General features: G+C 35.5%; 4 protein-coding genes across 7 annotated transcripts; 3 read left to right on the top strand and 1 right to left on the bottom strand.

The window, feature by feature from the left end:
* The first annotated feature begins 223 nt into the window (after window positions 1–223).
* Window positions 224–2523, top strand: LOC143459760 (equilibrative nucleobase transporter 1-like). The gene has a single exon (XM_076957025.1). It carries the CDS (start codon window positions 470–472, stop codon window positions 1952–1954), a length of 1485 nt encoding a protein of 494 aa, XP_076813140.1. The 5' UTR covers window positions 224–469; the 3' UTR covers window positions 1955–2523.
* Window positions 2524–4309: 1786 nt separating this feature from the next.
* Window positions 4310–9765, bottom strand: LOC143459161 (uncharacterized). 4 transcript variants are annotated; one of them, XM_076956176.1, is made up of 6 exons: window positions 9641–9765; window positions 8917–9032; window positions 5868–6482; window positions 5378–5689; window positions 5137–5199; window positions 4310–5013 (listed from the first exon to the last, which is right to left on the bottom strand). In XM_076956176.1, exons 3-6 carry the CDS (start codon window positions 6244–6246, stop codon window positions 4898–4900), a joined length of 870 nt encoding a protein of 289 aa, XP_076812291.1. In that variant the 5' UTR covers window positions 6247–6482; window positions 8917–9032; window positions 9641–9765; the 3' UTR covers window positions 4310–4897. The 4 variants fall into 4 exon arrangements, with proteins under 4 accessions (XP_076812291.1, XP_076812292.1, XP_076812290.1 ...); XM_076956177.1 differs by having other exon boundaries at window positions 9648–9764; XM_076956175.1 differs by having other exon boundaries at window positions 9304–9703.
* Window positions 9766–10279: 514 nt separating this feature from the next.
* LOC143459159 (glycosaminoglycan xylosylkinase-like) lies at window positions 10280–13480 on the top strand. Its single transcript, XM_076956173.1, has one exon. It carries the CDS (start codon window positions 11287–11289, stop codon window positions 12670–12672), a length of 1386 nt encoding a protein of 461 aa, XP_076812288.1. The 5' UTR covers window positions 10280–11286; the 3' UTR covers window positions 12673–13480.
* On the top strand, window positions 13391–16979 carry LOC143459158 (60S ribosomal export protein NMD3-like). The gene is made up of 12 exons (XM_076956172.1): window positions 13391–13595; window positions 13915–14049; window positions 14227–14404; window positions 14512–14628; window positions 14705–14807; window positions 14895–14973; window positions 15059–15155; window positions 15281–15398; window positions 15589–15734; window positions 15918–16106; window positions 16355–16520; window positions 16741–16979. The coding sequence occupies exons 1-12, from the start codon at window positions 13546–13548 to the stop codon at window positions 16851–16853; spliced, it is 1491 nt and encodes a 496-aa protein (XP_076812287.1). The 5' UTR covers window positions 13391–13545; the 3' UTR covers window positions 16854–16979.
* The last annotated feature ends 146 nt before the right edge of the window (window positions 16980–17125 follow it).

The raw sequence follows: 17125 nt of genomic DNA, 5'->3' as shown, positions 1-17125 counted from the left end.
GGCATTGGTGTGTACATTTATAAGGCGTCTGGCAGTCTCTTTGTCGTTTTTTGCGAAGTGGACTCGATTCGAATGGTACCAGTTTATTTTAATTACTACGTACTATTACTATGTACTATATAGTTAAAGATTAACAAACGAATGAAAAGTACTGGAATATAGGTTAATAAATAAAAGTTGCGTGCTGCAATTATAAGGCATCCAGGGCCCAGGCCCTAGATGACGGGCGAAGTTTTTTCTGACGGGCAACAAACTGCAGATTACCTAACGTACAATAATTAGGTAATAGATAATTAATTTGAAAAAAAGATATTACTGAGCAATGAACATAGCTGCTGCAAAGACCAAGAGGAAAATGCTTTTAGTATTGCTTAAAGCTTTGATACTCCATGAATTCCAGTAGCAAACTTGTGTTCCATACAATATTTAACCTATTAGGCCTACTGAAAATGTGCACTCACTTTAGGCTATGTTCATGATTTATTTCTTTTTACAGTACATCCAGTGGAGCAACAGTAGCCTAATCGATTATTGCTGCGATATGCGGGTAAAACATGTTTTAACGACGATTACAGCCGTCTTGGAAACTCTATGTTTGAGTGGAATAATATTCGGTTGGGGTTCGTTAAGTTTTATTCTGCAAAAAGAAGGCTATTTCAGTTCTATGTGCAACGGGAGCGCACGAAGTTCTAACGCCAGCGCTTTCTCTTCTACGTGCAAACCCCAGCAAGAAGAATTGCACTTAACTTTTACTATTGCTTCGGTTTCTTCGTCCTTCCTTATTACGCTGATAGGATATATCTACGACAGATTTGGGTCTTGGACAGTACGATGTTGTGTCTCTGTTTTGTACATATCTGCTTTTCTTACTATGGCTTGGACAGATGAAACCCATTCGTGGCTATTGTTTTTAACAATGCCTGCCATTGCTGTCTCCGGTTTGACGGTATTACTTACAAATATTCCCGTGTCCAATCTGTTTAGCACCCACAGAGCGCTAGTCGTCAGCCTAGTTAATGGTGCATTCGATTCTTCCGCTTTTGTTTTTGTTTTCGCCAAGTTGGCATACAGTGCCGACATACCATTCACGTACATACTTTACTTTCTGGCGTCTTGTGGCATTTTACCAATAATAAGAACATTTTTTTTAATGCCACGACATCACATTCCATTGTCAGTACCAGATGATTACCAGTATGGCTTAAACGACTGTTTGCAAAATACAGAAAGTGAAGAAGAAGCAAGTAATAACATTTACGAAAACTTAAATGATATTTCATCCGTAAGCTTGAAGGAATGTGTGTTTTCCTTAGGTTTTTGTCTGAACGTTGCTTTTGTTTCTATTTTACAATTGCGAAATCAGTTTATTTACGGTACATTGGATGCATGGCTAAATTATATTCTTCCTTCTCATGAAGCACAGCAAAGTGTTGTTATTAATGTGTTCGGTGTTGTTCAAGTGCTCGGAATAGTAGTTTCGCCGTTTTGTGGGGTTTTTATTGATGCGATGCAAAAGCGATTTGCCGATTCCAATAGCTCACAGGTAAATACAAAAGCGACATCTGCCGGATTTGCGGTTACAAGTTTTTTGGCTGTATTGTTTTCAATATTTGTTTTGATCCCAAGTGTTCCGCTGCTATTCGTTGCGTTTCTGTTGCAAACGACATTCCGATCCTTTCTCTACACAGTTTTCTCTACTTATTTAATCACTTGCTTCCCTGAAAAACATTTCGGTAAACTCTACGGCTTAACAACTCTGCTTGCTTCATCCATTACTTTGCTGCAATTTCCCCTCTTTTACATAGTAATGGAAATATTTGATGGAAATTTCTTTGTTATCAACATGGTGCTGCTCTTTCTAACACTGCTTACATTTATCCATCCAATCGTATTATATATTCGCCCATATCAGTCGCAGTTTATATCGAACCGCTTTTCATTAACTGATGAATGAGTTCTGAAGCAACGCAGGCTTCAAGATTTGCTCTGCTGTTTAGTGCGGACTAAATCTTTTTATATTTAAAATAGACAACTGGTTGTATGTTGTGTTTGCTCACTTTTTAAACACTTCCTAATGCGTGGTAACTTGAATGGAGTTTTGCCTAACACTGTAGCGTATGACACAGCCAACAGCCTATATTAAACATTGCTTATGTTTGTTTTAAATTGTTAGAATTTAGATGCATTAGTAGATATAAACTTTTGTATACGTAGATCAGAATGATTGTATATTGTCAAGCACAGTAATATTTAAGTTTCAGTCTTTTTTCATTTTTTATTGTAAAAAATTATTCATGTTCATATAAGATTATTCATATTTGTGCGTATTAGGCCTATGTCGTATGTCGTGCATATCTAAAGTTATTTGCCAATTCCTATCACAGCAAATAGCTTGTATAAACTTTTAAAAATCATTCCGTTTTCTATGTCTCATTGTAAGTCGGTAGGCTACCTTATGTATCGTCTGTCACTAGCTTTCTTTCTATGAAAATAATAAATGAGTAAGAAAGAAAACGTAGCTAATTCATGAATTACAACAAACAGAAATGAAAATTGTATGTGTTTTGTATTTAGATATAGCAGAAAAAAGTTTTACAAAATTTCCTGCTCGGGCCGTCATGTGCATTGAGTAGTTACGTTACTACATAGGCTACCAGAATCCAATGCTCCAGAGCACAGTAAAGGCGAAATCGCATGGTGGTAATGCATGTTGGGTGATATCAACGATTTGAGTGTGCAATTTAGCGCGTCAAAAAACATCATATATGAATAGACTTGATATATGTTGTACCTACATTGCTGTCGCAATAGATATCGTAACGCTCGAGGATGAATCGTAATCGCCCGTGTTAAAGCACGTTGAGTTTCTGATTCGTTGTGTTCACGTCCTGAAGAACGACAAAGGTTGCTCTATCTTCCAAATTAGTATAAGCTCTCCCGAGCGTACAGTTGTGTAAAATTTACACTGTAAAGCAACTGCTATTTTTTGCCGTGTTACTACTACTGCTCGGGTACAGCGATGGAGACAAGCATTAGGAAAACAGATTGAAGGGAGATATCCAACTTGAGTGATGTCACCGCGTGGTGGCGTTGTCACCCCCAGAATAAAATAAGGTTGATTTTAAAGGAAACGTATTCGCAGTAAACGCCTTTATGCCGGAAGGCAGGCCATGAAGCGTTTTTTGGACATGGTAAGTGTTGGTAATTAGTTATTCTCTTTCTGTTCTTTCAGTACATTATAAAACTTATTTGTCAAATTTTTTTCTCTACCAATAGAATAGTGATATAAGTTGTATTAATTGCATAAAAATTTACTTTTAAAGAAGCCAATGCTGTTTACCAGAACATCTGCGCATGTCATTAATTTCTTTGCTTTTCTCAATATATTACATCCTTTTTCGTTAACTACTAAACTTACTTCATATTTCCGTTCGTTGTTTGTAATAGCGTTTATTGACTCATTTTTTGTTTGATTCAGTTTTGTAATTCATTTTCTTTACATTTCTACGTGCGGGCCGACATATTTCTCCGAAGGCGCTGTCGGGAAGACACGCAACCGAGCCAAATGACAAGTTTTTCTCTGGAGTCAACCAGGTAGTTCTTTCTTCTGACAACTAAGCTCTGTCAGCTGTGGTCCAAGTGGGCACACGACCAAAATCCTGTTAGTCAGGAGAACATACAGAGAGTTTATTTTGTCGATGAACAGACGCAGCCACTCACCTACCTACTCCATACGCATTTTGAAACCATTGTGTTTTCATAACAAATTATTATCAGGTTTAGTATTAAGTATTTACAACTTAATTTATTAAAATCAGTGAACAAAGAAATTGGTAAGTCCAAGGCCGCCTTTCTGTCGTTGTTTATTTTCGTTCATTCTGGTCGTAAATTCTTATAAACCACTCTGTAGATTGATAAATTGTTACTGTAGTGGTTGTTTGTTTTTTTATTGCCTCCTATATTTTCATCTTGTGAGTCCCTCTCCTTTGTGATACAAAATATGACAAACAAACAGACAATTGAAACGGGTTATGTAAGCAAGAAAATGGCTGGCCCCCAAGCAGATCACTAAATCTTCGTTCAAACACCTAAATGCACTGGCTCCCAAACATGTTAATAGCATTTGTTTAGTTAGCTGTGCAGATCAAAATCGAAAAATTAACGTTATCATTTATGTTGCAACATTTTAGTGGCATATCAAATTTTAAGTTAAAACAAAATAATACCGAAGTCTCAAGAAATCGGGTAAAAATTTATTGTTCAACCTGTTTTGTGAAAACTCAACAGGAATAAAAAACAGATTTTCAAAATCTATGCTAATGTATTTTATTGCAAATTGCAAAAAAAATAAAAAACTTAGACCATTTCTATCAAATGCTAAGGGCTGGGCTTTACGAAAATAATGAAAAACTATACAAATAATACTACACATGGTAATCAATAGTGAAGTTAAAATTTCCAATAAAATGGCACAGAAAAATAAAATCACAATTGCCAAGTTAACAAAAAATCAATATTGGCAGTTTAACTTACATTTCGTAATGCACGACATTTGGCTCTGTGATACACATGACAATCATATTTACCTTACTTGTTATTATGAAACAATGAATTCCAACATTTGATACATGCATGGTGGCTAATGCAGACTGTCTGACCTACCTTATGAGTTATGACCCATATAATTTAAATAATAAAATTGTTTGTAAAACACCTTGATAATCACAGCACTTGGCAAAACAGTTCAGTGGGAAAGCAACAACTTTTACCTGTGAGCATATAGTAAAAAAGCACAATTCCTTTAGAAAACGTTCAGTGTTCTCAGTACAGCTAGGTGATCGAAAGAAAGATAAAAAAGTTAACAACTCAGAGATATAATATAAATGAAACCTTTACACTAGCTGTCTATACTGCTGGCGAGATGGGATAGCATATGACGTGCGCAAGCTGATTTGTCTTCAAAAGACGATTCACAGTAAAAACAGTTGTATAGCATCTTAATTGACGATGAATCTGCAAAACAACGCCACAAAAACATGTACATGTAGTCCTTACAAACAACACAGCATGAAAGTGATCATGGCTGAAGTTTTATCAAAAAAATTCTTTCCAACCGTATATTCCAAGCCTACATACCAGAGTTGATGGTATCTAATATTCCTTCAGTGCTGGATTTTCTTTGACTTTCACTTGGTTTACCTAATTGAACAATATGATACAACATTGTACATGTATGTTTATTATGTTCTATTTTGTTTTATATCTTTATTATTATCTACCTGATGTATAATAGCAACCACATAATTATAAACTATAGCTACTGCCAGCACAAATACCATGACAGACAAGTGCAACAGCACTTCAACAACTAAGCTACCCTGTGCTTGGGTTTCTTCTGAGGTCTTCTTCTGTGAGGTGGGAATGTGAATGATCACAAACTGATCCTTCTCTGTTTCATCTTTTTCCATTGTTGACATTGTAAAAACGTTTACTCTTGGTGAGTTTTTGGATTTTTTACATGGGAAATCCTCTTCTGTAGAAGATGATCGCTTTCTGGAGGAATTGCTCTTTTGGGCTCTACTCAGTCCATTTTGGAGTTTTATGGCAAACTTTTTGTTTGTTAATGATACTATTTGAGACAGATACCTCCTTGTTTCACTCCCAACACCATTGTCAGCTTCTGAAAGCTCTAGACAAGAAACAGTTCCACTTAGATCATTAAAACTTCAGGATGCAAATAGCGAAAAAAGCAAGATTATAAAGTGATTTATACGATATATGCAAATAATAATAAGTGTCACAAAAATATATATATACACAATACACAATAATAAATAGTATCAGAAACTTTACATAGAACTGACTACCTGTTGATTTTCCAATGGATGATTTATCTTTCTTTTGACAAGTTTCTAGAAAACGGTTGACACTTTGAAGTAACTCATTTTCAGCAACAGCATTATTCTTTAAAATGTCTCTTTCGCTTTCTGTTTTTGCTGGTATTGCTTGTGTATGACATATCGGTCGCCTTTTGTCAACCACAAGAACATTTTGCGCGGACATAATTGAGTTTTGGTCATCTTCAGTGTTTGCAAATGTAAAGCGACATTCCAGTTCACTTCTGTTTGAAAGCGCCCAGAGATTTGCAACTTCAAGAAAGTAACTTACTGGCAGCAAATATTTGTGTGAAGCTTTCTCCACAAAACTAGTCTTGTCAGCGTTGGAACTTTCAACAGATGCTGGCATAAGTCTGTAACTTTTCGGAGAAGAATTTACAAATCTTGTCTGGGCCAATTTCTTGATGTCGCCTTTAGAAACTGGGTTCCATGGAGAGTGCACATTTGTTGCAAAGGCAGTTAAATTTGACGAGACATGTAAACACTTTGCATCATATTCTTGCTTCTTTGGGTTAAAAAAATTCCCGCGATAGTTTGTAATTGAAGCCTGATTGGTTGGTGTTGTGAAATCTTTCTTAACGCTTGCTATATCCATTGATTAAAATACAAAACACACGGCCTGATAACACTCAAAAGGCCTGATAACATTAAGATCTTGATAGTACAAGCACAAATGTGATGAAATTTCCTAAAATAACACAGGCATTGAAAAACGTTATTTAACCACAAAAATCACCAAGCATATTGCTATGAGTAGGCCTAAATAGGAGAAAGTATACCAGCAAAAACGTTGATTTTAATGGTACCAGTAAGTGGTACAGTAAACAACATCTCAAAATAAACTGCTATAAATGAAGATGTTTTTTGGGTATGGCATATATACAAATCTGATAGATACACAGTCAAACCTCATTTATCTGAACCTCGAAAAAACGAAATCTCTGCTATCCGAAATTAAACTGCTAGGAACGGATTTCTTCCTATGCATTTTACCTCTTTAATCCAGAAACCAGGCTATCTGACTACGATATGGCAACGTAGAGGTGGATATGTCAAATCAATGGAAAAACAAGTACTAATCTTAAGTGGAGTAAGTTTGTTTTCAATAATATGTTTCAGCATTAAAATGAAATGAATCTCTAGTTTTTGTCGGAACATTTTAAAGTGTAACTTCAAGTAAAAGGCAAGTCCAAAAACAAGTTGATCTTATACAAAAGACCACTATTAACTGAACAGTTTGGTAAAATATTTTTGAGAAATAGTTCGTGGTTAGGTAGTTATTGGCAAAATAAAATCGTAAAAAGACTCAGTTTTTGGCCATCATTGTGATGAAGATCAGGGCTTCTCAACTTTTTGGTTCTGCGACCACATTTTAGAAAAGAAATTTCTATGCGACCCCTTGAGAGGTAACCTACACGTTAAAGATGTTAAAACAATAAACGTCCAATTACAAATCTCAAGTGGTATTTTTGTCTCTGGCAAAATCATACAAGTGCACACAATCCACCGAAGTACAGTAACTGTAGCCTGCAGTAATAAAAGAATCTCAACAGCCTTCATGTACATCACAATTAAGGAAAAATTTGTGATTTTCTTTTTCTTATAGTTACCTAACCAAGCATTATGTTTCAAAAACTATTTTAGCAGAGTATTCTGTAAGGAGTGTTCTTTCATATAAAATCAACTTGTTTTTAGACTTACCCCTCACTTTAAAATAGATTTATTTGTCTACGGACTCATATATGGCACACTTTAATGAAGCAAATTCTGTAATAATCTCACTTAAACGATGAGAAATCGTGCATACAAAGACGCAAATTTTGGAGTGATGGAGTGCGCTGAAGCCTCAATTCTTTGTTTATTTAATATAAATTGCCATTCAAACAACCAGCTTTTATTTGTTTATTAATTATAGATAAACTCACTCAACATTGTTTAGCCTATTATGAGCGTTCATGGCATGTTTTTGCATTTAATGATTGAGACAAAACTTCAACGCACACAATTTTTAATTCATTGCAAAGATTGAATCAGTCAGTTACTGTGCGTCTGGTTGGGGGATTTTTCAGTTTTTTCGCACCCGCACTTGTCATTCGGTTGTTTAGAACAAGCAAGATCTTGTTTGAAATGGCCACACTCTGCAGTTTAGCTTTCCACTATGGGTGATTGTTGTGAGATAATAAAAATGACAGTTCAAGTTGGAATGCAAAAGTAATAGACCATACTAGGAAGGAAGTATGGCACCTGCACGCACAAAATTCATCAACGTGCACACAAAACTATTTTATCTTCACATCAAATATAATAAATAAACAAAAGCTGGTTATTTGAACGCTAATTTGTAAAAAATAAACAAATAATTTAAGTATCAGTGCATGTCATCACACCAAAATTTACGTCTTTGAATGCACGATTTCTCATCGAAAACGGTTGTCCAGGCAGGGTAAATGATACCCTCATTGCCACCTTTACTAGGCTATGAGCTATAAGGGAAAAAGACAGAATTTATTTTGCCAAAGAAATAGTTACACTGTTTAACAAAAATTAGCAGTTGTTTGGCGTGGGGCGGCGAAAGACCTTGCGGTCATTGAACTCCGCTTGTTCAGATTTTATATTAAATTAATCGAAAAATAAGGCTGTCCTCATGTACAAAAATGGGTCTAGTAGCCTATAGGCTAAATCTTCCTGCTAATGATCTAATCTAAATCTAACTCCAATAGAACCAAAATTGCTAAAATCAACTTTTTGCATATCTACTCCATGTTTATCTTTAACAACAGGCTGCGTGACCTACATACGCTAAAATAGCCTAGTCACTTCGAAACAAAGTCAAAATGTTTACGGTATTTTGTATAACATAAACATAAGAATAGTTAACCACAAACTCTGCAAATGAATGTTGCATTTTCAGTCCTTTCCATCTGTACACCTCTGCTATCAGCCTTGCCCAGTCGGGTTCTATCCTAAGTCAATAGAAAACACCTTTTATTGCCGTTTTTGCTATTAACTTTGGTCGTACCTGCAGGCTGCAGCTGGCAACGACATGGGATTACAGTTCCTGAGCCATCTGAGTATGAGTTCCTGAGCCTTGTGGCGCATCTGAAACGCGTATGTGCTCTTGCTCACAGCCAAAATCTGAAATAACTATTTCTCAACTAATGGTTGATAGTGACCAAGGGACATCGCCAAGCAATTTAATGAACAATCATGTGGATTTATGGATATTCATTTGTGATAGAAACGCAGTTTTCTGTTATAAATAAAAGTGTGCAAAAATTGATTCTCATGGTAAAAAGTTGATAAAAATAGCAAACCACCAATATTGCACATCTGAGCCACAAATTTTTTGCACCACTGGCACAAAATCTGGGCGGAATTTGTCAATTCCAACTTTAGATAAGCTTACCATAGGTCCCGTTATAGCTGGGACAATCCCGGTTTTTAAGATTTTGTGGTCCCAGTCAGTCAGCCAAAAAGTCTCGCTTTGACATTTAGTCTGCCAGCATTGCCCAACACTACATTAATATTAGCATGCTGTGATTGGTCTGTTTAGCCAACTTGCTAAAGATTGATGTCTGATGCGCGTTCTTGTTTCGCTGTGTTAACACTGTTAACTGTGAAAGTAATTGTTACGTCTTCGTAGCGGGTAATTGGTACAGTAGTGAGTTGGTTGTTCAGTTCAGTAATAGTAAGCTAGTAGGAGGAAGTGCTCTTTTTGCAGTTAGGTTATTGAAAGAACTTACTTCGTACCGGTACTTATTTGCATTTCCTGCTGCAAAATCCTTTATCTGATAAAGCTCGTTGTTCTGAAGTGTCCTGGTTTTCAATCACAAAAATATGGTATAGGCTACCTAACGTTGGATGACGATCTTTCTGGCGTTTGTATGTTGCGGCACCTGTTTAGGCTGTTTAAAACCTCCAAGGTTAGGTAAGAAATATTGATCTTTTTATGAAAGGTGATGGCAGAATTCGTTCGTTTTGTGTCGTTTATTTTTTCGTTGTCTGTCGAAGAGCGAAAAATAAATTGCTAACCATTGTAGCGTGATAATATAATGACTCCTCCAACAAACGAAATCGTAAAAAATAAATCAACAATAAAGCAATGACCATGATAAATGCGTTTAGTCAACTGAATTAGGTTAAACTACAATTACTACGATAATGCATACTGATACTGCGTGAAAATAAAACAGGTAATAGCATTTCCGCTATCTAGGCGTATTGTTGGGGTTGTGAATAGTTGTTAATTATTGCTTGATCGATTGTCTACTCTTGATCTACTCTTGCATCGCCTATGTGATGTCTATTAGCTAATAGAAGTGGGACTTCTTCAGAAGAAGCCACGTTAGTATAGGCATACAATGGGCAATTGGGCGTATATTGGGTTGCTTATAGTTTGTGCACCAGATAGCTAAGGTTGTGCACATGTCATGTCCGTTTTCTTTCCCTTCGGGATCATAGCCAGCAACCAGCGTTGCCATTTTCTTGCATTAACTTTAAACACGTAAATTAACATAGCCATAACGGGATATAACGTGGTAGATTGATGTTTTTTCTCTTTACGTGGCGTAGACTTATGTGTAATAGATTTTTCATAGGTTGCTAATAAATTGTTACCGCTTCTTCTTTAAATTCAGGAATGCATGTACAGATGTAGCTGAAAATTGTGAATTAAGCTATGCATGGCATGGGTACAATTTGCTGCGGTCAGTCAGGAATGAGGATGAGCCTAAAAATAAAATTTGATTCTAGTAATTTGGAGAACGTTTTTTATGCCACGGTGAAAAGAGTGACACACTTACTGATCCCTCAATGTGCAAGTTGATGATGCTGTTATTATTTCAAATCAGTTAAACCGTTTGCATGACTTTATTTTGTTTGTCTTCCAAGTCGGTTTCTTTCAGTAATCAAGGCACAATGTGTGTACTTCATAAACTAACCGATTCTCACAGTCTACAGTTTAACATACTGAGTATTGAATTGTATTGTCAGATTGTATTGTTTTTTTTTGCCATTGTTCTTGAGGTGTTCTGCAACTATTGACATAGTAAAATATAAAACAGGGTATAATTTGGCACTCTAAAGGTTTTATTTTTTTTCGACACTAGCTTTCGCAAGCATATGCTGTACTGCGAATTTTGTACAAACTTTTTTCTGTAACACCTGTAATTTTTCACAAAATTATAACTGGTCAGTTGACAGGATATTGTTTGGTAGTGCACCAGATTGAAAAGTTTGCTAAGTGCGCGGGGGATAAAAATAAAAAAATAATTGCATGTATAATGGCTTTTGTTTCATGGCTCAAGGGAATTCTTCAAAATCAGCAAACTTTCCAATGTGTATTGATATTTTGAATAACTTTAAATTAGCTGAAATTTATTACTGAAATATGCTTTTATCTGGTATTTTAGTCAAACTATCTAGGCTTATCAAAGGAAAAATGAAATTAAAAGAGCGTGTTGCATTGGGCACATTTTTGATGCTTTTAGTAATATATGTGTTTTTACTAACTAAAAACAGGAAAAAGGAAAGCAAATTCACAGTGTGGGAAGCAAAAATTGTCCATGAAGATTCATTGGATAAGTTTCAGCAAGAACCAAAGGCAGAGTTAAAAGTTGAAGCAGCAGTTTTTCCCAAACAACAACAGAAAGATAGCAAGGAAGAATTTATTTCTAATGAAATAAACAGACTTCGCTTAGAATTTAAAGATGTACAAATTGACGATGTTAAAAATCCTTTTAAAGTTGCAGCAAGTTGGGTAAACGAAAGGCAGATTTACCCCAGTGAGCATCCAGAAATGTCTGCAATTTTAAAAACAATGTCAACTGCTAAAATTATTCACGCAGATGCTTTACCAAAGGGAACCCAAATCAAATTGTTACTCTCCTTGGAAGGTGGTCAGAAAGTTGTCTTTAAGCAAAAAAGATATGAAAGAGATTATGTGATAACAGGAAAGCCTTACGATGGATACGATCGACATAATGCAGAAATAGCTGCCTTTCATCTTGATCGAATATTGGACTTTCGTCGTGCACCATTAGTGGTTGGACGAACTATTAATTTAAGGCTGGAAATAATGCCAGTGGCAACTGAACGACTTTTAAAGACGTTTAGAGAAGAAAATGGTAATATCTGCTATTTTGGTATCTGTCTTTACTGCAAAGAAAAAGAGATGGCTTGTGCCGATGGGGATATCATGGAGGGGGCAGTGGTATTGTGGTTGCCGGATGAGTGGTCTGTGTTTCAAAAACAAAGACATCCTTACCAGAGAACTTATGTCGATGGTAGGTACGCCCAGTGGGAAAAAGATGAAACCTACTGCAACAGAGTGGTAAAGAAAACTGTGCCATATGATCGTGGTTCAAGGCTTCTTGATGTTACAGATGGAACTGTGTTTGATTATTTAATTGGTAACGCCGACAGGCATCACTATGAGACTTTTAAAGATCATGGTTCTGACGTCATGATCATAATGATGGACAATGCAAAAAGTTTCGGAAATCCATTCCATCATGAATCAAGTATTCTCGCGCCACTTAGGCAATGTTGTATTTTGCGGAATTCTACCTGTGTAAGAATGAAGCAGCTTCAAAACGGGGTTCTAACGCTTTTATTGGAAGAGGTGATGTCTAATGATCCGATTGCCCCAATTCTTCATCCTTCTCATTTAAACGCCATAGATATTAGATTAACGATTTTGCTTGAAACTGTTGAAAAGTGCATAAAAGAACATTCAAAAGAAAAAGTGCTTCTTGAAAAGTGGGATGGCATTTAAGACGATCTTGAGAATGATATGCATAGTGTTCTTTACTTTTTTATTTCTTTTTAGTCTTAAATATTTTCATATAATGATGAATATTTATATATAACCTAGCAAGTAGTAAAACGCTACACAGGTTTTCTACTGGGCCTTTATTGTTATTTACTTATTGTATTATTGTAGTATGCCATGATTTACCAACCCTACATGCAAGCAAAATTTTTTTTATTGTATTTTGTTAATCATGATTCATTTTTGTAGCATTTCCTTCTTTGTTGTAAATCGCATTTATTTAAAAAACTCTTTTTTTCTTGCATATTCTGGTTGTAATAATTTTTTGCAATGCTACCTAAATTTGGACTTTCTACTACTAACTGTATCGTACTGAATGAAATTATTTGTCAATAGCATGGTGCATGTTTTTGTAGAATTTAATTTAATCTCATTTATTCCATCTTCAACTCATTCGTGCAGACTTAGGTGCCATTTGATATGAAAAATGCTTGAAATTGTGTGAAATTTGAACTTTATTTTCGTGCTTACATCATGTTTAACGGGCTCCAGATTTTTTGTATGCTGAAGTATTGCTTTCAGTTTCAACATCACAACTGTCAAAATATTTGAAATAATTTAGATTATTTACCCTAAGCATGGAACCTATTTTGCATTTAAAAAATTAAGTTAGAATTTTTGAAGTGAATCATGTGCTTGGTTCTATTTTCTAACTACCTTTACTGTCACCTTATGTATATATGTTTTTTCAGTAATGTACAAAATATATCTTAGTTCTTTTTTTGTACGTATATACTTTTTATTTATGCAGCCGAGTTAATACGAAGTCTAAATCCTTCTTTAGTTACGTTGCAACTCTGTATCAGCTGCAACAGGATGGAAACAGAAATGGAAAATCTTGTTCCAACGCAAACTTATGGAATGATGTGAGTACCAGTATTTGGGATTTTGGTAGTGATAAACTTGATCATTACGTTTTGCTAAATTTTTTTTAATCCGGATTTCTTGATACTATTTTTGCTCTACAATGATTTGTTTTTATACATTGTAAGTATTTATACACAAGTATTTTCTTATACATTTTATGATTGCTGGTGTGAATTTTTAATTTGTTGCTGTTATAATAAACTATCTTAAAATAAATGATAAATGTCTGAAAAAATATGTGATATTCTGTATTCACAAATATTTAGCTGTTCAATGGTATTCATTTGCTTATTTCTTGTTGATTTTTTAATTTTAAAGACTGTGTTGCGAATGTGGGCGAGAGATACTTTCTAATCCAAGTAATATGTGTGTGGATTGCTTACGATGCAAGGTGGACATAACGGATGGCATTCCAAAACATGGCAACTTGTTACAGTGCAAGAAATGTGAAAGGTGTTCACAATTATACATATGTAACACGTCAATGTCAGATATTTTAATTGCTATGTACTGCATACACCAATGTAAGTGCATACAATTTAAATTATTAGGTGTGGAGACCATGAAGGATAACTTTGCATAGTCTTAACTCTCAAGTGAAGTCACTAAGTTGTGTACAAATCATTTTAGGTATTTGTCACCACCAGCAACATGGATATCTGCCAGTCTCGAGTCCCGTGAACTGCTCGCTGTTTGTTTAAAAAGAATGAAAACTGCTTTACAGCGTGTTCGTTTAGTCGACGCCTCCTTCATATGGACTGAGCCTCATTCAAAACGAGTCAAGGTCAAAATTACTATTCAGAAGGAGGTATGCCATTTACAATACAGTTCATGTAACTCAAAAACTTTTCTCTATAAGAAATTTGTATAAATAAATATGTATCACTTTTACCAATCAGGGCTATTTTGTTTTAGGTTGATGGCGGTACGTTCTTGGAGCAAACGTTTATTGTGGAATATGTGGTTCATAATCATATGTGTACTGACTGCCATCGTGTCGAGGCAAAAGACTTCTGGAATTCATCTGTTCAAGTAGGTTGTTGTGTTTAGTTTTGTTTCTTCTGTTGTGTGCATTTTTATTCAAAGACTTTGTTTATACCATTTCTAGGTTCGTCAAAAGGCCACCCATAAGAAGACGTTTTATTATTTGGAGCAAGTCATTCTGAAGTATAAGATGCACCAAAACACAACTAAGATATCGGAAAGACCTAGTAAAGCCTTTTATTTAAAGTATCGCAAATATTTCAATTGTACTGAATATTTGTGAAAGGCTATATATATAATATCTATTTATTTAGATGGATTGGATTTTTTTTACTCAATCAAACAAGATGCAAGAAAATTTACTGATTTTCTTACAAATATCCTACCCTGCAGGTTTGTGAGCAAGTTTTAGTACTTAACGTTCAAATTGCTTCTCACTCAAACTTCCAACAAACGTTTACTCCAACTTTTATCGCAGATATCAGTCATCACAGAAATTAATATCCCATGACACGCATAGCAATACTTACAACTACAAGACATCATTTTCTGTTGAGCTGCCTCCTGTTTGCAAGGTACTTGGTTCAATCCATGACTTGACGTTAATCGCAATCTTTCATTTATATTCTTCAGGAAATTATATCCCAATTACGCTTCTGTTAAGTCTGTGTTGAGTTCTTTAATTTTTTTCATCACTTAGGATGATATTGTTTGCCTTCCGAAGAAAATAGCCCAGCAACTTGGAAATCTCGGCCAGCTGTTGATCTGTCTTCGTGTGACAAACTGTATTCATCTGATTGATTTTAACACGCTGCAAAGTGAGTGTACGAGTATTTGTAAAGAAAATCTTTTCTTTGATTTTAATTTTTTTTTATTTTGACCTGCTTGTAGCAGAGCCCATGAATTGTTAAGAAATTGGTGTTTTCTTTGAGGTGTTTACATGTTTAAGGTATTAGTTCACCAAGCAAGAGTAATTTAGAAATTTTTTTTGTACATGTATCATGATAGTTGCTGAAGTTAGTGGATCGTTTTTTTGGAGGGATCAGTTTTTCCCAATCTGTTCTCCAAAGAATCTCGTTGAGTTTACAGTTATGGAAATTGAGCCGATACGCAATCGACATACTAAACTGGGCGAAGGAACCCTTTCGTCTAAGGTAATTTTCACACTTCACATTGTCAAAAGGGAATTTTGAGGAATATTTATCCCATTTGAATACGTATCAGAGTCAGTTTTTTTATGTAACACGTAACATGGTTTCCTACACCTTACCAATTATACTTACTATAAACTTCAAGAACTCAATAACTAACCATGCCTGTGCCTTGAAATGTTTCAGCACACACTCGCCGATTGTTGGGTTATAAAGTCAAACGAACTTGGCATGCATGAGGACTATGTTCATACAAGGACTCATCTCGGGCATCTTCTCAAACCCGGAGACTTAGTCATGGGGTTGGACTTGAAAAATTCCAACACTAACAACGACGCCCTTGGTCTGATGAAGGAGTCCGACTTGCCAGACGTGGTTAGATATATTTCTATATTAGAATATTACTACATATTTATAATTACCATCCAACACTTTGCAGAACATTGATGCTGATCGTCTTTTAATTTTTGAAATGCTTCGCACAAATTACCCAAAAAAATTTGAGGTTGCGTCAGTCAGTTTTTCTTTCACCCGTAACAGTTTTATATTCCTTCTGCGCTGTATAGATACCAAAATATTATCTCTTTTTAAGTAAGATAAGGTTATGGTGTTATTGCTTTCAGATATTGGTGCGGAAAATATTTGCAGACAGACAGCGACGGCGACGCCGTAGAAATTGGAAACTGAAGCATTTGAAAGGAAATTCGAAGGACAATGATAATTACATGGAGTTCTTGGAAGAATTAGAAGAAGATAAAGAATTTCGGAAGAATATTGACATATATATTGGTAAGATAATTCCAATTTCCAACCCAACAAGCTGGTAAAGTTGATTACAAATGAACTAGTGCCTTTGCTCCGACGTATCAGAGAATTCTTTCTCAGAAACAATAATGCTCGAACTAATGAGCTACGATACAGCTTTCCTGGAAGCAGTTTACGCGTATCATCTGCTTATTTTAAATTTTTTCCGTGGCTTGTGTAACTTGAAGGCATTTTTGTTACACAGACGGACCCGACGTTCAGTCAAGCGCCGATGAGACCGAATATCCAACAGTTTCACTCAAGGAGATGCTGCAAGATTTGTCGCTCAAGGATGACGTTGAAATGGAAGGCGAGTGACGTCACAATAGCTGATCAACTTGCTGTGTTCTTTGGTCTAAGGTTTTCGAGCTTGTGCTTCCAAATCGCTGTCATTTGTGAAAATTTTGAACCAACACGGCCAATAAATCTGAGTTGTGTCCAAAAGTGGCGATTTTCATGTGAATAGCTCTACCTGTAGGTCGTTTCCTGAAGACAACATTTATGCATAAACTAAATGTTGAGTTGCAGAGAAAGTACCATTTTATAGCAGTGTATTTGCTAGAGTGTCTCTAAACGTTTCTTAATTCGTC

This window comes from Clavelina lepadiformis, chromosome 5 (assembly GCF_947623445.1).
Source record: "Clavelina lepadiformis chromosome 5, kaClaLepa1.1, whole genome shotgun sequence".
NCBI classification, from domain to species: domain Eukaryota; kingdom Metazoa; phylum Chordata; class Ascidiacea; order Aplousobranchia; family Clavelinidae; genus Clavelina; species Clavelina lepadiformis.
Note: the sequence above shows the minus strand (reverse complement) of the source record. Positions and strands in the feature narration are given on the sequence as shown.